A 24,173-nucleotide genomic window follows, 5' to 3' on the forward strand; every position below is an offset into this window, starting at 1 on the left:
TCCCCATCTTGGATGTGGTATGTTCTTTTCAACTTGGACATGTAGTTCTGAGGGCAGAATAATTGGAAAACAATTCCCTGATAGTGGAGAGATAAGCTGCAAATAGAAACTTTTTTTTTTTTTTTTTTTTGAGATGGAGTCTCGCTTTGTCATTCAGGCTGGAGGGCAATGGCATGATGTGGACTCACTGCAATCTCTGCCTCCTGCGTTCAAGTGATTCTCCTGCCTCAGCCTCCTGAGTAGCTGGGATTACAGGCCCCTGCCACCATGCCTGTCTAATTTTTGTATTTTTAGTAGAGACAAGGCTTTAACATGTTGGCCAGGCTGGTCTCAAATGCCTGACTTCAAGTGATGCGCCTGCCTCAGCCTCCCAAAGTGCTGGGATTACAGGTGTGAGCCACTGCACCCAGCCTGTATGTATATTTTTATTTCAATAGTTTTGGGGGAACAGGTGGTGTTTGGTTACATGGATAATTTCTTGAGTGGTGATTTCTTTCTTTTTTTTTTTTTGAGGCGGAGTCTCGCTCTGTCGCCTGGACTGGAGTGCAGTGGCCAGATCTCAGCTCACTGCAAGCTCCGCCTCCCGGGTTTACGCCATTCTCCTGCCTCAGCCTCCCGAGTAGCTGGGACTACAGGCGCCCGCCACCTCGCCCGGCTAGTTTTTGTATTTTTAGTAGAGCCGGGGTTTCACCGTGTTAGCCAGGATGGTCTCGATCTCCTGACCTAGTGATCCGCCCGTCTCGGCCTCCCAAAGTGCTGGGATTACAGGCTTGAGCCACCGCACCCAGCCGAGTGGTGATTTCTGAGATTTTGGTGCACCCATCACCTGAGCAGTGTACATTGTACTCAATATGTAGTTTTTTATCCCTCACACATCTCCCACCTGTCCTCCCGAGTCCTCAAGAGTTCATTATATCATTTTTATGCCTTTGCGTCCTCGTAGCTTAACTCTCAGTTGTAAGTGAGAACATAACGATGTGTGGTTTTTCATTCTTGAGTTACTTCACTTAGATTAATGGTCACCAATGCCATCCAGGTTCCTTCTAATGCCATGATTTTGTTCCTTTTTGTGGCTGAGTGATATTCCATGGTATATATACACCACATTTTCTTTCTATCTATCTATCTATCTATCTATCTATCTATCTATCTGTCTATCTCTGATACAGAGTTTCGCTCTGTCGCCCAGGCTGGAGTGCAGTGGTGCGATCTCAGCTCACTGCAATGTCTGCCTCCTGGGTTCAAGCAATTCTCTTGCCTCAGCCTCCTGAGTAGCTAGGGTTACAAGCGTGCACCACCATGCCTGGCTAATTTTTAAAATTTTAGTAGAGATGGGGTTTCACCATGTTTGCCAGGTATGTCTCGAACTCCTGACCTCGTGATCCGCCTGCCTTGGCCTCCCAAAGTGCTGGGATTACAGGCATGAGCCGCCACTCCTGGCCTATACCACATTTTCTCTATCCACTTCTTGGTTGATGGGTATTTAGGCTGGTTCCATATTTTTGGAATTGTGAATTGTGCTGCTGTAAAATATTGTGCGCAAGTGTCTTTTTCATATAATGACTTCTTTTCCTCTGGGTAGATGTCCAGTAGTGGGATTGCTGGATCAAATGGTAGTGATGTTGAGCATTTTTTTCATATGTTTGTTGGCCATTTGTGTATCTTCTTTTGAGAATTGCCTGTTTATGTCCTTAGCTCACTTTTTGATGTGATTATTTGTTTTTTTCTGGCTGATTTGTTTGAATTCTTTGCAAATTCTGGATGTTAGTCCGTTGTCAGATGCATAGTTTGTGAAGATGTTCTCCCGCTTTGTGGGTTGTTTACTGATTGTTTGTTTTGCTGTGCAGAGACTTTTTCGTTAAGTCCCATCTATTTATCTTTGTTTTTGTTGCTTTTGGGTTCTTGGTCATGAACTCTTTGCCTAAGCCAATGTCTAGAAGGGTTTTTCTGATGTTATCTTCTAGAATTTTTACGGTTTCAGGTCTTAGAAATATTTAAGTCTTTGATCCATCTTGAGCTGATTTTTGTGTAAGGTGAGAGAGGAGGATCCCGTTTCATTCTTCTACATGTGGCTTGCCAATTATCCCAGAACCATTTGTTGAAAAGGGTGTCCTTTGCCCACTTTATGTTTTTGTTTGCTTTGTTGAAGATCAGTTGGCTGTATTTGGCTTTATATCTGAGCTCTCCCTTCTGTTCGATTGGTCTATGTGCCTATTTTTATATCAGTATGATGCTGTTTTGGTAACTGTAGCCTTGTTGTATATTTTCAAGTCAAGTAATGTGATGCCTCCAGATTTGTTCTTTTCGCTTCGCCTTGCTTTGGCTTTGTGGGATCTTTTTTGGTTCCATGTGAATTTTTGGATTGTTTTTTCTAGTTTTATGAAGAATGATGGTGATATTTTGGTGGGAATTGCATTGAATTTGTAGATTGCTTTTGTCAGTATGGCCATTTTCACAATATTGATTCTACCTGTCCATGAGCATGGGATGTGTTTCCATTTGTTTGTGTTGTCTGTGACTTCTTTCAGCAGTGTTTTGTAGTTTTTCCTTGTAGAGGTCTTTCACCTCCTTGGTTAGGTATAGTCCTAAGTTTTTTTTTTTTTTTTTTTTTTTTTTTTTTTTTTTGAGACGGAGTCTTGCTCTGTCACCCAGGCTGGAGTGCAGTGGCCGGATCTCAGCTCACTGCAAGCTCCGCCTCCCGGGTTCACACCATTCTCCCGCCTCAGCCTCCGGAGTAGCTGGGACTACAGGCGCCTGCCACCTCGCCCGGCTAGTTTTTTGTATTTTTTGTAGAGACGGGGTTTCACCGTGTTAGCCAGGATGGTCTCGATCTCCTGACCTCGTGATCCACCCGTCTCGGCCTCCCAAAGTGCTGGGATTACGGGCTTGAGCCACCGCACCCGGCCAGTCCTAAGTATTTTAATTTTTTTGCAGCTGTTGTAAAAGTGGTTGAGTTCTTGATTTTATTCTCAGCTTGGTTGCTGATGGTGTACAGCAGTGCTGCTGATGTGTGTACATTGATTTTGTATCCTGAACCTTCACTGGCTTCATTTATTAGCTCTAGGAGCTTTCTGGATGAGTCTTTAGGGTTTTCTAGGTATATGATCATATCACTGGTGAATAGCGACAGTTTGACTTCCTCTTTGCCAATTTAGATGTCCTTTATTTCTTCCTTTTTTTTTTGTTTTTTTTGTTTTTTTGTTTTTTTTAGATGGAGTCTCATTCTGTTGCCCAGGCTGTAGTGCAGTGGCACAGTCTTGTCTCACTGCAGCCTCTGCCTCCTGGGTTCAAGCAATTCTTCTGCCTCAGCCTCCCAGGTAGGCAGGATTCAGGCACCTGCCACCCCGCCCGGCTAATTTTTGTATTTTTAGTAGAGATAGGGTTTCGCCATGTTGGCCAGGCAGGTCTCAAACTCCTGACCTCAGGTGATCTGACTGCCTCGGCCTCCCTAAGTGCTAGGATTACAGGTGTGAGCCACTGCGCCTGGCCTAGACACCCTTTATTTCTTTTTCTTGTCTGATTGCTCTGGCTAGGACTTCCAGTACTATATTGAATAGAAGTGGTGAAAGTGGGCATCCTTGTCTTGTTCCAGTTCTCAAGGGGAATGCTTTCAACTGTTTCCTGTTCAGTGTAAGGTTGGTTATGGGTTTGTCATACTTTGTTACTCTTTTAACGTCTTAATTTTTTCCCCTACTTTTACATCCTTTGATAACATCTCCACTTAGTTATTTAACAAGCATTTCTTTTTTTTTTTTTTGAGGCGGAGTCTCGCTCTGTCGCCCAGACTGGAGTGCAGTGGCGCAATCTTGGCTCATTGCAAGCTCTGCCTCCTGGGTTCACGCCATTCTCCTGCCTCAGCCTCCCAAGTAGCTGGGACTACAGGCGCCCGCCACCTCGCCCGGCTAGTTTTTTGTATTTTTAGTAGACACGGGGTTTCACCATGTTAGCCAGGATGGTCTCGATCTCCTGACCTCGTGATCCACCCGTCTCGGCCTCCCAAAGTGCTGGGATTACAGGCTTGAGCCACCGCGCCCGGCCTTAACAAGCATTTCTAAGCACATATGGCAGGCAGTGTACCAAGCTCTGGGGAGACAGTGAGATGTACGTGGACCCTGCTTTCTTGGTGCTCAGAGTCTAGCACTTTTTCTGTGAAGTAAATGTTTACAAATAGAAAATGTTTATGCTTTGTGACCCACATATAGTTTCTATTGTGTATTGTTTGTTTTCCAATCCTTTAAAATGTAAAAGCCGTTCTTAGTCTGTGGGCTATGCAAAAACAGGCACCCATAGACCATCATTTGCTGATTCCTGTTCTAGTTGAAGATACTTCTTTTTTTTTTTTTTGAGATGGAGCCTTGCTGTGTCGCCCAGGCTGGAGTGCAGTGGCATGATCTCCGCTCACTGCAACCTCTGCCTCCCAGGTTCAAGCAATTCTCCTGCCTCAGCCTCCCAAGTAGCTGGGACTGCAGGTGCGTGCCACCACACTTGGCTCATTTTTTGTATTTTTAGTGGAGATGGGCTTTCACCGTGTTAGCCAGGATGATCTTGATCTCCTGACCTCATGATCTGCCCACCTTGGTCTCCCAAAGTGCTGGGATTACAGGCGTGAGCCACCGCACCTGTCGAAGATACTTTAAATGAATAATTTTATAAATGAATGTGAAATGATCAACTGAGGTAGGTGCTGTGGAGGTAAAGACTATAGTTCTCAGAAAACATGTAACAGGATAATCTGACTTCAGCTTGGGTAGTGTGGGTAGTGGTGATCAGGGCCAGCAGTCCAGGGAGAGCTTTTCTGAACTGATCAATAGGAGTTAATTGGGTTAAGAGAGTGTTCTAATGTGCCAAAGCTGTGAGAGAAGAGGAGTGTGGCTAGAATTGATGAGATGTGGCTGGGGAGATAGGGAGACTGTGGACCAAGTTGTGTAGGGCCTTATAGACCATGCTAAGGATTTTGGCTTTTATTCTTGGAGTAGTGGCAACTCATGGAAGGTTTTAAGCAGAGATAAGGAGGTGGTGGTGGTGACTAAAAGTATTTCTCTGCGACCGGGCATGGTGGCTCGTGCCTGTAATCCCAGCAGTTTGGGAGGCCAAGGTGGGAGGATCACCTGAGGTCAGGAGTTCGAGACCAGCCTGGCCAACACGGTGAAACCCTGTTTCTACTAAAAATACAAAAATTAGCCAGGCATGGTGGCAGGCGCCTGTAATCCCAGCTACTTGGGAGGCCGAGGTGGGATAATTGCTTGAACCCGGGAGGTGGAGGTTGCAGTGAGCTGAGATCGCCCTACTGCACTCCAGCCTGGTGACAGCGCGAGACTCCATCTCAAAAAAAAAAAAGAAAGAAAGAAAGAAAGAAAATATATCTCTGGCTACCTTGTGGATAGTGAATTAGAAAGGAACAGATTGGAAGCAGAAAGACCATGTAGATGGCTACTAAAGTAATCTAGGAGAACATTCACAGTAGCTTGGACTAGGGTTGTGGCAGTAGAACTGATGAGAAGGATATAGATTTGAGAGAGATTTAGTGTCAGAGTAGCAGATGCTGAGGATAGATTAGCATCAAGTAGAACACACATCCAGGATGACTCCTGGATTCCTGAACATTGGCAGACAGATTTGGAGGTGTGGGAAGAAGATACCATGGCTGTGGCCTTGAGCATTCAGTAGAAGCACCATTCGTAACTATCCCCCTGATCTGGTATCAGTGGAAGTGGCCAGACATCTCAGTGTAGCCCCGATGGTTCAGTGGGTGGAGACTTTAGTTGGCTTTTTTTTTTTTTTTTTTTTAAGATGGAGTTTAGCTGTGTGGCCCAGGCTGGAGAGCAGTGGCCCAGTCTTGGCTCACTGCAGCCTCCGCCTCCCAGGTTCAAGCGATTTTCCTGTCTCAGTGTCCTGAGTAGCTGAATTACAGGCGCCCATCACCATACCTGGCTAATTTTTGTATTTTTAGTAGAGACGGGATTTCACCATGTTGGCCAGGCTGGTCTCGAACTCCTGGCCTCAGGTGATCCACCTACTTCGGCCTTCCGAAGTGCTGGGATGACAGGAGCCACCAATCCCAGCCCTTTTTTTGTTCTTTTTTTTTTTTTTTTTTCTTTAAGACGTGGTTTCATTTTGTCACCCAGGCTGGAGTATAGTGTTGTGATTATGGCTCACTGCAGCCTTGATATTTCGTGCTCATATCAGTACCCCCCACCGCCCCCACCAATAGCGGGGACTACAGGCGTACACCACCACCCCCTAGTAATTAAAAAAATGTTTTTGCACAGATGGGTTCTTGCTATGTTGTCCAGGCTGGTCTCAAACTCCTGGGCTCAAGCAGTTCTCCCACCTTGGCCTCCCAAAGTGTGGGATTATAGGTGTGTGCCACCGTGCCTGTCCTGGCATCTTTTACTAGGGGGAAGAGTCTTCAGTATTTAGATGGCAGTTGAAACTGAGGATGAGATTATCAAAATAAACCCTTTTATGGACTGGATTTTAAAGCACATCACACTTAATGGTCAGGTAGAGGAAGATGAACTTACGAAGGAGACTGAGACAGGCCAACAGCAGGAAGAAGATAATCAGGATTGTGGGCTGGAGGGGGCCAAGTGAAGACTCCTTGAGGGATGAGGGAGGAGTTATTTCTGTATGTGCCTCCTGAGGTGGGACAAGATGCAGACTGAGAATCGTTGATTAGGTTAGCAGCATGGGTGGTAAGACCATAGTGAGAGTGGTTTTGCTGGAGCAGTGGAGGCTGAAGCCAGACTGGCTCAGGATGAGAAGCAGATGGGAGAAGGGAAACGGAAGGAGGGAAGATGGGAAATCCTTTCAAGATGCTGGGCGCTAATGGATGATGAAGGAGAGAAACTGGGTGATTACTGGGATTTGGCAAGTGAAGTATGGGCTCAAGAAAAGACTTTTTCGGTGGCTCATGCCTGTGATCCCAGCACTTTGGGAGGCTGAGGCAGGCAGATAATGAGGTCAGGAGTTCAAGACCAGCCTGGCTAACATGGTGAAACCCCATCTCTACTAAAAATACAAAAATTAACCGGGCATGGTGGCGTGTGCCTGTAATCCCAGCTACTAGGGAGGCCGAGGCAGGAGAATTGCTTGAACCAGGACCCGGGAAGTGGAGGGTGCAGTGAGCCAAGATCATGCCACTGCACTCCTGCCTGGGCTACAGAGGGAAGCTCCATCTCAAAATCAATCAATCAATCAATAAAATGAAAAAGACAAGCCTTTTTAAGATGGGAGAGACTTGAGCTCTATAAATGTCAGTGGGAAGAGTCCGTGTGATGGGGACTGGTTAGAAATTCAAGGGAGATAAAGCCAGTGAAAGTGTAAGGTTCTGAGAGGAAGGGAGGGCACAGTATTGAAAGCACAGCGGAGGGACTGTCTTTGGGTAGGAAGAGGGCAGGAGAGAGTGGATAGTGTGAAGATGAAATTTTGAGGTTTGGGAGTGGGAAGCGAAGGCTGTTTTATTAGGTTGGTGCAAAAGTAATTGCTGTTTTTGTAGTTCCTTGTAATTATCTCTGGGCTTCAGTTTTTTCTGTGAAGTTATGAGCAAGGTTAAACAGGTGACAGTGGTGGGAGAAGTAGCAAGTTGGAAGTTGGAGGAGAAAACTTAAGTAGCAGAGTTAACCAGAGAGAAACGCGGTAGGATTACTGGACAGTGATGAGGGCCTATGTGTTGTTGGTAGACCTGCCTATTTTTGCTTCATAAGTATTCTCTTTTTTTTGACACATAGCCTCCTCTCGTCTAGCAGGAGATATGTGCTGGATGCTTTTTCCTTAGATACATATTAATTTTCTAAGAAAGTCCTTTTAAATTCAAACTTTTTTTCTCCATGAGTTCCAGGGTGGGTTTGAGCCAGCTAGTAGCAACCTCAAAGAGATGGGGCAGTTTTGTTATGACTGAGGCTTATTTTTCAGTCTGAAAAGTGCTCTTCTCCCTTTCTAGCAGGGAACATTAGTATGAGATCATTGGAAAATTCTTCTAGGGCTGCGGTGAGCCGAGATTGCGCCTCTGCATTCTAGCCTGGGTGACAGAGTGAGACTTTGTCTCAAAGAGAAAAAAAAAAAAAAAAAAGGACTGGGCACCGTGGCTTATGCCTATAATCCTAGCACTTTGGGAGTCTGAGGTGGGCGGATCACATGACTCCCAGAGTTCAAGACCAGCCTGGCCAATGTGGCAAAACCCTGTCTCTTTTAAAAATACAAAAATTAGCCAGGCATGATGGTCCATGCGTGTAATCCCAGCTACTCAGGAGGCTGAGGCATGAGAATAGCTTGAACCCAGGAGTCAGAGGTTGCAGTGAGCTGAGATTGCCTCAGTGCGTTCCATCCTGGGGTACAGAGCAAGACTCTGTCTCAAAAAAATAAAAAAGAAAACTCGGCCAGGCGCGGTGGCCCACACCTGTAATCCCAGCACTTTGGGAGGCCGAGACGGGCGGATCATGAGGTCAGGAGATCGAGACCATCCTGGCTAACATGATGAAACCCCGTCTGTACTAAAAATATAAAAAATTAGCCTGGCGTGGTGGTGGACGCCTATAGTCCCAGCTACTCAGGAGGCTGAGGCAGGAGAATGGTGTGAACCCGGGAGGCAGAGCTTGCAGTGAGCCGAGATCGCGCCACTGCACTCCAGCCTGACTGACAGAGTGAGACTCCGTCTCAAAAAAAAAAAAAGAAAAGAAAACTCTTCCAGTTAATCAGGTCTTTAAGGTATAGCTTTGTTACTCTTTTTTTCCCCACACAAATTCCTAGGACCCCAGATACCCCTAGGACCCTTAATAGTAAAACGTAAACACATGTCCTTTCTGTAGACAGAGATGTTACTTTTGGATACTCCATGCCTCCATGCCCCCTTTTCTGCCAGGTAGTGGCTTGGATGGTCATACTGACATTAACTGTGGTGTTTCTCAGAATGCTTGTATTGCAGTGCCTCCTGCTGCTCTTTGGTGACAGTCGAGGTGAGGCTGGAAGCACGAGACATTATTTTTTCTTTAGACCCAGGACCCGCCTGCCACAATGGAGCTGGCCGTGGCTGTCCTGAGGGACCTCCTCCGATATGCAGCCCAGCTGCCTGCACTGTTCCGGGATATCTCCATGAACCACCTCCCTGGCCTTCTCACCTCCCTGCTGGGCCTCAGGCCAGAGGTGAGATGTCTCCCCAGGCCCTTCCCTATGGGCCCCCCGCAATCCTCACCTTCTCACACTGTTTAATTGTTTGATGGAAATGACTGGGGAATAGGATTGAAGAAGTGAGAAGAGGGAGGGGCTGAGAAAAAGTGATTTCTGGAGAAGGGCCCTTGCCGGGTGCTGGGGGAGGTGGAATATGGTGACATGGGGCTCTCGGCCTCTCATTTATCACTTTGTTTTCCTATAGTGTGAGCAGTCAGCATTGGAAGGAATGAAGGCTTGTATGACCTATTTCCCTCGGGCTTGTGGTTCTCTCAAAGTAAGTATTTATGCACTCCTCTCCCCACCAGTGTAAGCCTTGAGAGCTCTTACCTCAGATTCCTGTCCTGAGATTCCTCAGCACCTATCTTCTGATTATCCTTTAAAGTGACCAATCTCCACAGCTACACTTCTACCACATTGTAGCACTCATCTCACTGAATCCTCATTCTTCCAAAGAAATTAGAATCGAGAACCTTGCCTAAGATCAGCAGGCATTGGAACCTGGATCTGCTTGATGCCTAAGCCAGACTCTGAACGATGGGCTCCTTCCTTTTTCTGCCTTGCCTTTTCTTTGTCTCTTAAAATGCCCTGCCCACTTTTCTACCATCCTGTCTTTTTTTTGAGACAAGGTCTTACTCTGTTGCCTAGGCTGGGGTACAGTGGCACACACACTTGGCTCACTGTAGCCTTGACCTCCTGGGCTTAAGCAATTCTCCCACCTCAGCCTCTCAAGTTGCTGGGACTAAGGCATGCACCACCACACCCGGCTAATTATTAAATTTTTTGTAGGAGGTCTCGCTATGTTACCCAGGCTGGTCTTGAACTCCGGACCTCAAGTGATCCTCCTCCCTCAGCTTCCCAAAGTGCTGGGATTACAGGTGTGAGCCAGTGTGCCTGGCCCCCTTTCTATCTTACTTTATTCCTTTTTAAAATTTTTTTTTTAGTTTTTAACCTTCACATCATATCTTACTTTATTATTATTATTATTACTATTATTATTATTATTATTATTTTTTTTTTTGAGACGGAGTCTTGCTCTGTTGCCCAGGCTGGAGTGCAGTGGCCGGATCTCAGCTCACTGCAAGCTCCGCCTCCCTGGTTTACGCCATTCTCCTGCCTCAGCCTCCCGAGTAGCTGGGACTACAGGCGCCAGCCACCTCGCCCGGCTAGCTTTTTGTATTTTTTAGTAGAGACGGGGTTTCACCATGTTAGCCAGGATGGTCTCAAACTCCTGACCTCGTGATCCGCCCGTCTCAGCCTCCCAAAGTGTTGGGATTACAGGCTTGAGCCACCATGCCCGGCCTATTTTTTTTTTTTTTTTTTTTTTTGAGATAGAGTCTCGCTCTGTTGCCCAGGCTGGAGTGCAAGCTCCGCCTCCCGGGTTCCCGCCATTCTCCTGCCTCAGCTCCCAAGTAGCTGGGACTACAGGCGCCCGCTACCTTGCCCGGCTATTTTTTTGTATTTTTTAGTAGAGACGGGGTTTCACCGTGTTAGCCAGGATGGTCTCGATCTCCTGACCTCGTGATCCGCCCGTCTTGGCCTCCCAAAGTGCTGGGATTACAGGCTTGAGCCACTGCACCCGGCCGTATTATTTTTTTTTGGAGATGGAGTCTCACTCTGTCGCCAGGCTGGAGTGCAGTGGCGTGATTTTGGCTCACTGCAACCTCCGCCTCCTGGATTCAAGCGATTCTCCTGCCTCGGCCTCTCGAGTAGCTGGGACTACAGGTGCGTACCACCACGCCCAGCTAATTTTTAGTAGAGACGGGGTTTCACCATGTTGGCCAGGATGGTCTCGATCTCTTGACCTTGTGATCCGCCTGCCTTGGCTTCCCAAAGTGCTGGGATTACAGGCATTAGCTACTGCGCCCGGCCATTTTGTTTTTTTTTTTATTTTGAGAGAGAGTCTCTTGTCGCCCAGACTGGAGTGCAGTGGCGTGATCTCAGCTCACTGCAAGTTCCACCTCCCGGGTTCCAAGTGATTCTTGTGCCTTAGCCTCTGAGTAGCTGGGATTACCGACGTATACCACCACGCCCAGCTAATTTTTGTGTTTTTAGTAGAGACAAGGTATCACCATGTTGACCAGGCTGGTCTTGAACTCCTGGCCCCATGTGATCTTCCTGCCTCAGCCTCCCAGAGTGTTGGGATTATAGGCACGAGCCACCTGCGAACCCAGCCTTTACTTTATTTTTGAAGGTCTTGTAATTTTCTCTGGGAATGCTTCCTGACCCATCACTTCCCTAGGACAATTGCCCCAACACTTCTTTCTGCATATATTCCTGTTTAAACTCCCTCTGTCACTTCCTGACCCCTTCCTGCCAGTTGTCATGATGCGTACAAGGTAACTGTACAAACAGGGTCTGTGGGTCAGATGATGGAGGAGGTCAGGAGAGGAATTACAGTTTTGTTTTTAAGGAGATGCAATAACATACATGAATGGATTACGGATTCTACCGAAGCAGTCACAGTTAAAGGGCCATTTGTAATTGGCACATTTGTTGTTTGCAGTATAATTGGATGCCAGCTATACCTAAGAACAAGTAGGTGTTCCCTGTAGATTAAATGTTCTCTCTTATTTTGTTATTGATTTGTTTTTTCTAAGACCACCAGAGCGGGCACAAAAGAACCAACGAGTAGGCAAGGGTAGGAGCAAAACTGCAAGTTTATTTTTGGTCACCTAGCTTCAGGGGAAGAATGTGGGTAGGGAGAGGTCTATCGGCCTCCGGCAAAGGAGGCCAAGAGAGTCCCCCAGTGGGGCTCTCGGGCGGGGTTCCTGATACAGTCCCGACATCCCGACAGGAGTGGGGCTGGGAAGTCCGTGCGTGGTGTCCGTCCGGAGCGGCTTTTCTAGGAGTGGGAGGGCAATAGGCGGGGCACGGGCGTGTCGGGGGCGTTCCGCAGGTGCGACCAGGTGAACCTTAGTCTCTTCAGATTGACGTCACCTGGCGCATGCCCGGTTGGTCTGCACCTTCCTGGGCGCCGGCTGCATTTTCGCACGCGCAGGAAAAGTTGGTGATGAAGAACTCGGAAGTGCGCCATCTTACCTCCGTTCGTCCAAACAGTCCAACCTTTTATTGGTAATAGTGATAAGGGGCGCCGTGGTCTGTCTGGCTACTTCCTGCTGTTAAGGGGCGTTGTTAAGGTCAGGGCCTATGGTTGGTATTTGGACGTACGGATGAAGAATAAAATAAGGCACAGTATTAGTATAGAAATGAGGAATGGAAGCATTTGTTGGAATATGGGCAAAACCCAGAAGGATGGTCCTGGCAAGGTTGGGGAGTATGAGATAGTTAAGAAAATTTAGTAAGTTTGAGGCGAGTGGGGGAAAGCCAAACTGATTTCCACTGATTGCTTTCGGTAGGGGCCCTTTTTAGTTGGGAATGAGGAACGAGTGCGCAAAGTAGTTGTTGGCCAGGTAGCAATTAAGGAGTGGAGTTTTTTGTGGAGTGGATGGCTTTCCGCTTACTCCTACTACAGAGATATTGGATGGAAGGCTAGGTCCAGAGAAGGACGGCAAAACAGAATAGGTAGCTTCGTTGTCGATTAAAAAGTGGCAGAGCAAGACTCCGTCTCAAAAAAAAAAAAAAAAATTAATTGTCTTACCCGCTACCAGGAGAGTTACCCGCGGCTCGGTGAGGGTGATGGGGGTCCCTGAGTCTCGGCACCTTCAGTTGTCGTCGTCTAGATGTAGGAGCTGGAAGGAGCTCCCAGGATCCTGGGAAAGGGGGTCACGTGGAGACGCAGCACCTGTTCTCAGGGTGGGGCAGTCAGACTTCCAGTGTCCTCCCTGCTGGAAAGCAGGGCAGGGGGGTTGCTGGTGGATGAGGGTTAGGACATTCACTGGCCCTTATAGCAAGGCTGCGTTGGGACTCGGGGACCTTGCGGACACCTGTTGGCATAGTGTCCTGCCTTGCCGCACTTATAGCAGGCTCCTTTTGTAGCCTTGGAGTCTGCGGGGTGTGTGCTCTCTGGCCTGGGGTTACGACTGGGCTGTAAAGCCGCTGCTAGGAGCGGGCTACCAGTCGATGAGGAGGAAGGAGGAGGAGTCTGGGCAGGAAGGGAGGGGGTGGAGAGAGCGGGGAGAGAAGGAGGAGTATAGGGCAGGTCGGGACGAGAGCGTAAGGCCCAAAAGCCTTGTATGTAATTAGTTTCAGGCTACTTGCCTAGCCGCTGGCAGAAATTGCTGAGGTCGATCACGCCACAGTGGAAAGGAAAATTAACCGCTTCCTCCTAAGGTCTTGTTCGAGCTGTAAGGTTTTTAAATTGGCTAGGAGGCACCCTAAGGGGGTGCTCTTTGGAAATTTGGACTGGGGGTTTCCCATTTGTTTCCTCTTTACTTACACAATGGACACAATGGAAATGGAAGTGGATCTCTGCCTGGCTTCAAAGCGTCCTTTGGAACCAGCAGAGACAGACTGGAGGCTCTTGGAGCCAAGGTGGAGATTACCTTCAGGCAGACGTCTCCGTCCTGAACGGGTCTCCCGAGCCACTTGGTGGCTCAAAAGTGGGCCTCGGACCTGCGCAGGATTTTTGGCTGAGGGAGGTAAAGAGGAGACAAGGGCACTTACCCCAGAGAGGCCGTGAGAGTGAGGGAAGCGGGTCTCAGGTCCTGGTCCATCTGCGGCGTGGGAGCAGGAGGAGGTTCCTCAACCCTTAGAGGCCTGAGGAGGGGTCTCCTCCCGGGTTTCGGCACCAACTGATTTGTTTTTTCTAAGACCACCAGAGCGGGCACAAAAGAACCAGTGAGTAGGCAAGGGTAGGAGCAAAACTGCAAATTTATTTTTGGTCACCTAGCTTCAGGGGAAGAATGTGGGTAGGGAGAGGTCTATCGGCCTCCGGCAAAGGAGGCCGACAGAGTCCCCCAGTGGGGCTCTCGGGCGGGGTTCCTGATACAGTCCCGACATCCCGACAGGAGTGGGGCTGGGAAGTCTGCGCGTGGCGTCTGTCCGGAGCGGCTTTTCTAGGAGTGGGAGGGCAATAGGCGGGGCACGGGCGTGTCGGGGGGCGTTCCGCAGGTGCGACCAGGTAAATCTTAGTCTCTTCAGATTGACGTCACCTGGCGCATGCCCGGTTGGTCTGCACCTTCCCGGGCGCCGGCTGCATTTTCGCGCACGCGGGAAAAGTTGGTGATGAAGAACCTGGAAGTGCGCCATCTTACCTCCGTTCATCCAAACAGTTATATTCACCATTGGTTTGATAAACGATTGGACACCTGCTTACTAAGATGGAAGCACAAATCTCTAGAGAGCTGGAATTTGTGGCAAATTAGTAATTTTTTTGTTTAACTGGTGGAGTTAACTGTATTGGCCTTTAGTGTTGTTAGTCAAGGGGGAGTTTGCTATTCAGGTTGTCTTGAAAGTGAGATTATGAGGCCGGGCGTGGTGGCTCACGCCTGTAATCGCAGTGCTTTGGGAGGCCGAGGCAGGTGGATTGCATGAGCTCAGGAGTTGGAGACCAGCCTGGGCAACACAGTGAAACCTCGCCTCTACTAAAATACAAAAAATTAGCCGGGCGTGGCGGTGGGTGCCTGTAGTCCCAGCTACTCGGGAGGCTGAGGCAGGAGAATTGCTTGGACCCAGGAGGCGGAGGTTGCAGTGAGCTGAAATCGTGCCAATGTACTCCAGCCTGGGTGACAGAGCGAGACTCTGTCTCCAAAAAAAAAAAAAAAAGAAATGTGGTTCTGTGACCAAAGCAAGAACGTAAGCTCTTGGAGGGAAAGGGAACTGGTCTAGTGGGTGCCCACTGCCATTCGCTCTCCTGAGTGTCTAAGATGTGTTGTCTCATTCCATCATTGTAATTATTCTGTGGAATTGCTGTCATTGCATTTTACAGAGGAGAAAACCAGCTGAGAGGGACTTAAGTGACGTGAGCAAAGGTTATATTATCTGGTTAATTGTAAAACCGGGGCAGATAGCAGCTCTAATCAATTGTTAGTGGCTGTGTAGCTTGCTGGCCTGGGAAGGACTGTGAGTCAGAGTTCCACTGGCCTGAGCGCTGTGATCAGGGAGCGGTACCTGCAGTGGCTTTAGTAACTGGTTACTCGCAGTGTCTGAAAAGTGCCTGAGCAGATGCGAGTTCTGAGTGAGCATGGGGTTGTGTCCTTGCTGGTTTCTTGTTTTCATGCGAGTGCCACTAATCACAGCTGATAGAATCTTTGGGTAGGCAGGGCGGGACTTTTTGTCAAGAAGATATTTGGAGTGACTTATCGATTTTGATAAAGTTTAGCAGAGGTTATTTACTGAGGTTTTACTAGGTTTAGTAAAAATTGGTTATCTTGTCAAATGTTCTGTAAGTTAACCTCTCAAATGACACAGGCCCACAGTTAGTCCCTGAACAAAGGTTTGGTTTTACTGCAAAAGTCTATTTTGACTCAGCTTTGTTCGGTATTGTCTTTATCTACCTGCATCCCCCCAGGAAAGGGGAGGGGAAATTGAATGTTGCTTACAGGGCATAAGTTTGAATAGTAAGCGTTAAGGAGACTAGAATGCTAAGTGTTCTTCTGCTGTTGTTTTTTTATTTTCAGTGTGAGTAGTCAGGAGAATTTATCTATAATTCACAACCTTGTGTCAGACCATCGAACTTAAGGCCTGCATTTTGAGTACCCTTTCCAAACAAACAAATATTCCTGTGTCCTTGCAGGGAGTGTCTACCTTTATTTCCCTAAGAATCAAGTGTCATCTGCCAGGAGTTTGAGACCAGCCTGGCCTACATGGTGAAACCCTACCTCTACCAAAAATACAAAACAATTAGCTGGGTTTGGTGGTGCACGCCTGTGGTTCCAGCTACTCAGAACTTTGAGGCAGGAGATCCCCTGAAGCTGGGAGGCGGAGGTTGCAGTGAGCCGAGATCATGGCACTGCACCCTAGCCTGGTAACAGAGTGAGACCCTGTCTCAAAAAAAAAAAAAAAAAAAAAAAAAAAAGATCATCTGGAGAACTTCCCTCTGTTGAGGGTGTGGAGGATTTGGCTTTGTCGGTTGCCAGCACTTCAGATAAGAATCTCTTATGCAGAGGCTGCAGGGGCCATTTGCACTTGGAAAATCTAGCAGACTAGTACTTAGGAAAACTGGTAATTGCTGTTTTGAAGTGTCTGTGTGTTTTCTGTTACATTCCCCAGATATTCTCAGGGTCATTGCAGACTCCAAGCTCAGGGTTACTCCTCCCAAGTAATGTGAATCAAGCATTCTGAGTCCATGAGGTCAATTCCTGCAGAGACTTAAACTCACTTCCTTCGCCTTGCCACATTGATGAGCAATCCCTGGGAATGGGTGGGAAGAGACTAAGCCACTCTTGAGAGAGTCCCAGGACGTGCTCTGTGTGTGTGTGCGTTTTGGGTGAACTGTTCCAAGGGAGCCATCACTTTGGTTTGCTTTGTGGGCCAGCCAGGGTAGACCTGTGGTTAGAGCCATGCCACTTCACCGTACACTGCTTCATTGCAGTCACGTAAGCAGACTTCTGTTGGCCTCAGCCCAGCTTTTTGAGCCTTTTTTGGAGATAGGGTCTTGCTCTGTGACCCAGGAGTGCAGTGTTAAGATTGTAGCTCACTGTAACCTTGAACTCCTGGGCTCAAGTGATCCTCCCGCATCAGTCTCCCAAGTAGCTAGGACTACAGGGGAAAGCGTGAGCCTGCTCTTTCCCCTTCTCTCTATGTTGCCAGTGTTGGCTCCAGATTCTTGTTTTTCCGTATGCTTGTGTTGTTGTCCTTACTAATTCTTTTTTTTTTTTTTCCCCGAGAAGGAGTCTTGCTCTGTCACCCAGGCCGGAGTGCAGTGGGGTGATCTCGGCTCACTGCCCCTTCTGCCTCCTGGGTTCAAGCAATTCTCCTGCCTCCCGAGTAGCTGGGATTACAGGTGCCTGCCACCGTGCCCAACTAATTTTTGTATTTTTAGTAGAGACGGGGTTTCACCATGTTGGCCAGGCTGGTCTTGAACTCCTGACCTCGTGATCTGCCCACCTCAGCCTCCCAAAGTGCCAGGAGTACAGGTATGAGCCACCACGCCCAGCCTTTTTTTTTTTTTCTTTTTGAGACAGGGTCTCACTCTCGTCACCCAGGCTGGAGTACTGACTGGCGTGATCTCGGTTCTGGGCTTGGGCGGTCCTCCCACCTCAGCCTCCCGAGTAACTGGGACTACAGGCATATGCCACCACACCCGGCTAAGTTTTTGTATTTTTAGTAGAGATAGGGTTTCTCCATGTTGCCCAGACTGGTCTCAAACTCCTTGGCTCCAGTGATCTGCCTGCCTTGGTCTCCCAAAGTGCCTGGATTACAGGTGTGAGCTACTGCACCCAGCCTGTGCTTTTTTATTGACATGTTAAGTAATAAGATCTAGAAGCAGGTCTTACATCGACTGTAATTGCAAATTAGTGATTTATGTGAATGATATTTCAGGATGTGTTGCAATTACAATGTGACATGAAAATGATTCTATTAGTGACAGTCACCGGTATTGCTGATACTACTGTGGCTATTTGTCTGCATTTATACGTAAAGAAAACACTACATTTTACAATTTAGTGGGAGTAATTTTTTTCCCCATCCATGTTCACAGGCCCCTTTGATTGTATACCCAAGTAAATTGTGGTTCTCAGGTTAAACATTCCTGCCCTAGCACCTTCACACAGCACGCAGAGAAAGTGCTGAATGACAGATTGCTACCCCGAGACTTGCTGCCTTACTTCTGCTCTAGCAGCCAGCCTTCTTTTTTGACCTTGTCCTGCCCTCATACCTCTGGTTAGTGTCTTAACTTCCAGCTTGGACCCTCATTTTTGTGTGTGAGCTGGTGGAGAGTTGGAGTGTGGAGATTGTTTTTTAGTACTAGGTCCTTTTGACTTGAGGGAAACATTTTGCAAAAACTGTCAAGGAGGAAGCCCAGCTGTCTGTGGGACAGGGCCAGACCCCTTTCCCCCCAGGCAGGAAGCCATGGACCAGCGCTGGCGTTGAGGAGTCTTTCTACCATGAAAGCATGTCCGTGCCCGGCGTTGATGCCCCAAAGAAGGCTTTGCTTCTTGTGTCTACAGGAAAAAAAAGACCTGGGCTTAGAGTCTGCTGCTGGGAACAGATGGGGTGTACATCTCTGGCTCTCAGAGCTGGCTCACCGGCCTCTTCCTTTTTCCCTCCACATCCAGGGCAAGCTGGCCTCATTTTTTCTGTCTAGGGTGGATGCCTTGAGCCCTCAGCTCCAACAGGTAAAGGGCAGGGAGGGAGAGGGAGAGCCCGGGGATCTGAGTCTGGAGTGTCTCTTGCTGCTCCTCCTCAGCTTTTCTGTCCTGCCTTCATGTGCCCATCTGGGTCCTTTGGCTTCATTGTCCCATCTCAGGTTTCCCTCAGAGCTCTCTGATCTCCATCTCTTTTGGGCGTTAGTGGGGCTGGGGGTTCTGTGGCTGGGCTGGATCCCCGTCTGACCAGGTTTCTGTCCTTTGTCCCGCAGTTGGCCTGCGAGTGTTATTCCCGGCTGCCCTCATTAGGGGCTGGCTTTTCCCAAGGCCTGAAGCACACTGAGAGCTGGGAGCAGGAGCTACACAGTCTGCTGGCCTCACTGCATACCCTGCTGGGGGCCCTGTATGAGGGAGCAGAGACCGGTAGGGACCAGGGCTGCTAGTTAGTGGAACAATGCTGAGGAAGTGTGGCAGGAAGGAACGGGAGGGGGCCCAGAGACACGGGGCAGTTGGTGTTTGGGGAAAATGGGTTAGAATACGGGCAGGTCGTCCACCAGAAATGACGGAGGAGGGGATGGAAGAAAGACAGTGTACAGGGTAGTTGTGCTTCTGCCCAGCTCCTGTGCAGAATGAAGGCCCTGGGGTGGAGATGCTGCTGTCCTCAGAAGATGGCGATGCCCATGTCCTTCTCCGGCTTCGGCAGAGGTTTTCGGGACTGGCCCGCTGCCTAGGGCTCATGCTCAGGTGTGTGGGGGTGTTTTAGGGAGCAGAGGCATGGAGCAGGAGGGGTTGATGAGGGAGTGTCGCCCTCATCATGAGAAAGGAGATGAAGGTGGGTGTGGGAGTTATACCAGGGAGCCTGCTCTGAGAGTCTCCCTGCTCTGATTCTCTTTAGCTCTGAGTTTGGAGCTCCCGTGTCCGTCCCTGTGCAGGAGATCCTGGATTTCATCTGCCGGACCCTCAGTGTCAGTAGCAAGAATATTGTAAGTGGGATTTGTCGTCTCTTCACAGCCCTTGCTCAGGACACCAGGCAACCAGGAAAGTACTGGGGACCTGAGTCTCCCCAAACAGTGTCATCCTGGATCGTCCCAGACAGCTTCCTACTTTTGTCCAAATACTGTTACTCTGTGTGTCCCGACACAGGTGCACACTGTCAGAGTGTAGCAAATGCTTCCTTGGGGGAGGGTGAATTTGGGGATCAGCTGAGTCATTGCTGATAGGACCAGCCATCCTTCTTACCTTCCATCCAGGGTCTATTTTAGAGGATAGGGGTTTGATTTTGTTGGGAGAGTTGAGATCGGGGGTAGGTTTCTTACCTATGTGTACATATGTAAATAGTCTGTCCCTGTTTCTGTCTCTCTCTGGCTCTCACTTTCTTCCCCTACTCTGTCTTTGCCATTTTTTTCTCCAGAGCTTGCATGGAGATGGTCCCCTGCGGCTGCTGCTGCTGCCCTCTATCCACCTTGAGGCCTTGGACCTGCTCTCTGCACTCATCCTCGCGTGAGTGGGATTGGGCTGGCTGTGGTGAAGGGATGGGGCGTGCCAGAAACGAGGGTCACTGTTCCTTCTCTGCCCCAGGTGTGGAAGCCGGCTCTTGCGCTTTGGGATCCTGATCAGCCGCCTACTTCCCCAGGTCCTCAATTCTTGGAGCATTGGTAGAGATTCCCTCTCTCCCGGCCAGGAGAGGCCTTACAGGTGACCATCCAGGAAGGGAGTAAAGACGAGAGGGGGATGAGGGGTGCAGGTGGGCTGGGGCTTCTGGCATGTGGACACTCCACTCATATCTGTCCTCTTTGCTCGCGGCACAGCACGGTTCGGACCAAGGTGTATGCGCTGTTAGAGCTGTGGGTGCAGGTGTGTGGGGCCTCGGCGGGAGTGCTTCAGGGAGGAGCCTCTGGAGAGGCCCTGCTCACCCACCTGCTCAGTGACATCTCACCGCCAGCTGATGCCCTTAAGGTGAGGAGGCCTCGGCTCCATCTCAGGACTCATCCTGTGCCCTTTGACCAAATGTGCCTGCTCAGCAAACACTGTCCACTGTGGCTGTCCTGCCTTCTTAGTTGCCTGTGGATGTGATTGATGTTTCCTCTGCCACCAGCTGCGTAGCCCGCGGGGGAGCCCTGATGGGAGTTTGCAGACTGGAAAGCCCAGCGCCCCCAAGAAGCTAAAGCTGGATGTGGGGGAAGCTATGGCACCGCCAAGTCACCGGAAAGGGGATAGCAATGCCAACAGCGATGTGTGTGCGGCTGCACTCAGAGGTGGGTGAGGTCTGTGCCCTGGACCACTGGGGCTCACATGGGACCCCATCCTTGCCCCTAGTGGGACTCCCCCACCTACTATACCCCTAGATGAAACTTTCTGGGGGAGAGTGCCCAGACCAGCCTTTGTCCACTGTGATAAGTGATCGCCCAAACAGCGGGTGAAGGGGAAGGTGCCTGTAAAATACAGAGCCCGGCAGAGAGGCCAGGAGGAGGCGCCCGAGCAGCCGCCTTGTGGCCAGGGCTGCAGGCGGCCTCAGGTCCTGCAGTTAGACCGGGGACTCTGGTAGCTGACACTGCCCCTCCAAGGCCTCTGCTTCCTCCTGCGTTCAGCACATCCTTGGGGTATCCACTTTCTATCAGGCAGAGTTCTAGCACGTGGGGAAGCCTCCTCCCTGTGAAGTCGACATTCTCCCTAGGGTAGGCTGCCTGGAGGAGCTCCCTGCTCTCACCGTTACCACTGACCTGTCTACAGAGTTACTAGTTGGATACTGTGCAGTTAATGGATGACTTTCCTCTGAGTCCATATATTTCACTGCCTGCCACCCCATCCCATGGGAAGGGGAGAACTGATTGTCCCCGAATATATAAATGCAAAATTATAAAATTTGTAATTTTTTACTTACATTGTCTCAATTAAATACTGTCAGTGGCCCTGTACTGTAGAGGTGCTTTTATGATCCCCATTTTCTAGTTGAGAAGTTGAATGACTTGGCCAAGATAGGCAGTGACAGAGTTGATGCCCACTTTGGGCTATGTGCTGCAGAAGCCCTTGCTGTCAGTCCTATTGGGAGCCTACTCTTTACACACCATTCTTCCCCCCCAGGCCTCAGCCGGACCATCCTCATGTGTGGACCTCTCATCAAGGAGGAGACTCACAGGGTTAGTGGAGCCTCGTCCACGAACGAGGCGATGGGGGAAGGGGCCCCTGCTGTGTACACATTGAGGGGTGTGGCCCAGAGGTGGGTCCATTCAGATCTGGGAGTAGGCTCTGGAGAAGGGTTGGGTGGTCTTGGGGATGTTTCCAGGTGTGCTCTGTCCTTTTCAGAGACTGCATGATCTGGTCCTCCCCCTGGTCATGGGTGTCCAGCAGGGTGAGGTCCTAGGCAGCTCCCCATACACGAGCTCCCGCTGCCGTCGCGAACTCTACTGCCTGCTGCTGGCACTGCTGCTGGCCCCTTCTCCTCGCTGCCCACCTCCTCTTGCCTGTGCCCTGCAAGCCTTCTCCCTTGGCCAGCGAGAAGATAGCCTTGAGGTAACTGTGATGGGCCAAACCCCTCTTTGGTTCCTGGAGTCTCTTGTTTCCTGGTGCTCACACTTGCCCTTTCTTCTTTCCTCAGGTCTCCTCTTTCTGCTCAGAAGCACTGGTGACCTGTGCTGCTCTGACCCACCCCCGGGTTCCTCCCCTGCAGCCCATGGGTCCCACCTGCCCCACACCTGCTCCAGTTCCCCCTCCTGAGGCCCCATCGCCCTTCAGGGCCCCACCCTTCCATCCTCCGGGCCCCATGCCCTCAGTGGGCCCCATGCCCTCAGCAGGGCCCATGCCCTCAGCAGGACCCATGCCTTCAGCAGGCCCTGTGCCCTCGGCACGCCCTGGAGCTCCCACCACAGCCAACCACCTAGGCCTTTCTGTCTCAGGCCTAGTGTCTGTCCCTCCCCGGCTTCTTCCTGGTCCCGAGAACCACCGGGCAGGCTCAAATGAGGACCCCATCCTTGCCCCTAGTGGGACTCCCCCACCTGCTATACCACCAGATGAAACTTTTGGGGGGAGAGTGCCCAGACCAGCCTTTGTCCACTATGATAAGGAGGAGGCATCTGATGTGGAGATCTCCTTGGAAAGTGACTCTGATGACAGTGTGGTGATCGTGCCCGAGGGGCTTCCCCCCTGCCACCCCCACCACCCTCAGGTGCCACACCACCCCCTATAGCCCCCACTGGGCCACCAACAGCCTCCCCTCCTGTGCCAGCCAAGGAGGAGCCTGAAGAACTTCCTGCAGCCCCAGGGCCTCTCCCGCCACCCCCACCTCCGCCCCCGCCTGTTCCTGGTCCTGTGACGCTCCCTCCACCCCAGTTGGTCCCTGAAGGGACTCCTGGTGGGGGAGGACCCCCAGCCCTGGAAGAGGATTTGACGGTTATTAATATCAACAGCAGTGATGAAGAGGAGGAGGAAGAGGAAGAAGAGGAAGAAGAAGAAGAGGAAGAAGAGGAAGAGGAAGAAGACTTTGAGGAAGAGGAAGAGGATGAAGAGGAATATTTTGAAGAGGAAGAAGAGGAGGAAGAAGAGTTTGAAGAAGAATTTGAGGAAGAAGAAGGTGAATTAGAGGAAGAAGAAGAGGAGGAGGATGAGGAGGAAGAAGAAGAACTGGAAGAGGTGGAAGAGCTGGAGTTTGGCACAGCGGGAGGGGAGGTAGAAGAAGGTGGACCTCCACCCCCAACCCTGCCTCCAGCTCTGCCTCCCCCTGAGTCTCCCCCAAAGGTGCAGCCTGAGCCAGAACCAGAACCCGGGCTGCTGTTGGAAGTGGAGGAGCCAGGGGCAGAGGAGGAGCAAGGGGGTGACACAGCTCCCACCCTGGCCCCTGAAGTGCTCCCCTCCCAGGGAGAGGTGGAGAGGGAAGAGGGGAGCCCCTCGGCAGGCCCCCCTCCCCAGGAGCTTGTTGAAGAAGAGCCCTCTGCTCCCCCAACCCTGCTGGAAGAGGGAACTGAGGATGGGGGTGACAGGGTACAGCCCCCACCAGAGACACCTGCAGAAGAAGAGATGGAGACAGAGACAGAGGCTGAAGCTCTCCAGGAAAAGGTGAGAGGGCCAGGCAGGGAAGGCTCCTTGGGTGAGAAGGTGGGGCTGCCGGGAGAGTGGGTGGCAGCCGCTTGTCTTAGGAGACGTTTGCTCAGCCTGAACCATTTTTCTGTGGATGTGTGTATGACTATTCTGAATCTTGTATCTTTGTGCCTAAAAGGAGCAGGATGACACAGCTGCCATGCTGGCCGACTTCATCGATTGTCCCCCTGATGATGAGAAGCCACCGCCTCCCACAGAGCCTGACTCCTAGCCATCTTCTGCACCCCACTCTTTGTTTCCAATAAAGTTATGTCCTTAGATAGCGACTGCTGCTTCTGCCTTTTGCCACACCTGGGTCCCCAGCCAGAAGCTCAGGTGTCTGCTGCTGCTGGGCTTTTCAGGGTATCCATCGTATTCCCCAGATGTCTCCATAGCTGTCCTCTTGTGGACGATCCAGAGAGGAACCATGGACAAACGGGGGTAATGGACTGTCCCGTCACTCAGCACAAGGGTGTCAGAATTGTAGATTTCTGGCTGGACGCTAAGCGTGCAGAATTGTGTGTAGGGTTGAGCATGAGGAGTTATAGAGACAGCCCTGCTTTCGTGTTTGTATTTGGGGTGGGAAGCGTGTGGAGAATGTATAGGAGTAAGTCTCCTAGTGAGTGGACCTGTGTCAACACACACATGCCCACACGTGTGCGTGCTCAAACACCTGCGGCCCCTTGGTCTGAAAGGGCAGGCGGAGTGATGGCTCAGCCTATGGAAGTTTAGAAAATGAGGAAAAGGTGTGGAGCAGTTCAGTCATTGAATTCTGGGAAATTTGGG

At 50.1% G+C, this 24,173-nt stretch overlaps 1 protein-coding gene across 1 annotated transcript in view; it reads left to right on the forward strand.

Annotated features, from left to right (window-relative positions):
• The window catches only part of PELP1 (proline, glutamate and leucine rich protein 1), a 36,594-nt gene extending 12,920 nt beyond the window's left edge, over positions 1-23,674 (forward strand). The window contains 15 exon segments of the mRNA XM_033185016.1: positions 8,992-9,141; positions 9,371-9,442; positions 18,288-18,347; positions 18,590-18,740; positions 18,935-19,061; positions 19,213-19,300; positions 19,729-19,817; positions 19,896-20,012; positions 20,126-20,273; positions 20,413-20,572; positions 21,399-21,454; positions 21,621-21,827; positions 21,913-22,456; positions 22,459-23,366; positions 23,527-23,674. Of these exon segments, the coding sequence (XP_033040907.1) occupies positions 8,992-9,141; positions 9,371-9,442; positions 18,288-18,347; positions 18,590-18,740; positions 18,935-19,061; positions 19,213-19,300; positions 19,729-19,817; positions 19,896-20,012; positions 20,126-20,273; positions 20,413-20,572; positions 21,399-21,454; positions 21,621-21,827; positions 21,913-22,456; positions 22,459-23,366; positions 23,527-23,619 (2,970 nt within the window). The 3' untranslated portion in view covers positions 23,620-23,674.
• Positions 23,675-24,173: the final 499 nt, after the last annotated feature.

The sequence above is a fragment of the Trachypithecus francoisi genome, unplaced genomic scaffold (genome assembly GCF_009764315.1).
Source record: "Trachypithecus francoisi isolate TF-2019V2 unplaced genomic scaffold, Tfra_2.0 Lachesis_group20, whole genome shotgun sequence".
Taxonomy (NCBI): domain Eukaryota; kingdom Metazoa; phylum Chordata; class Mammalia; order Primates; family Cercopithecidae; genus Trachypithecus; species Trachypithecus francoisi.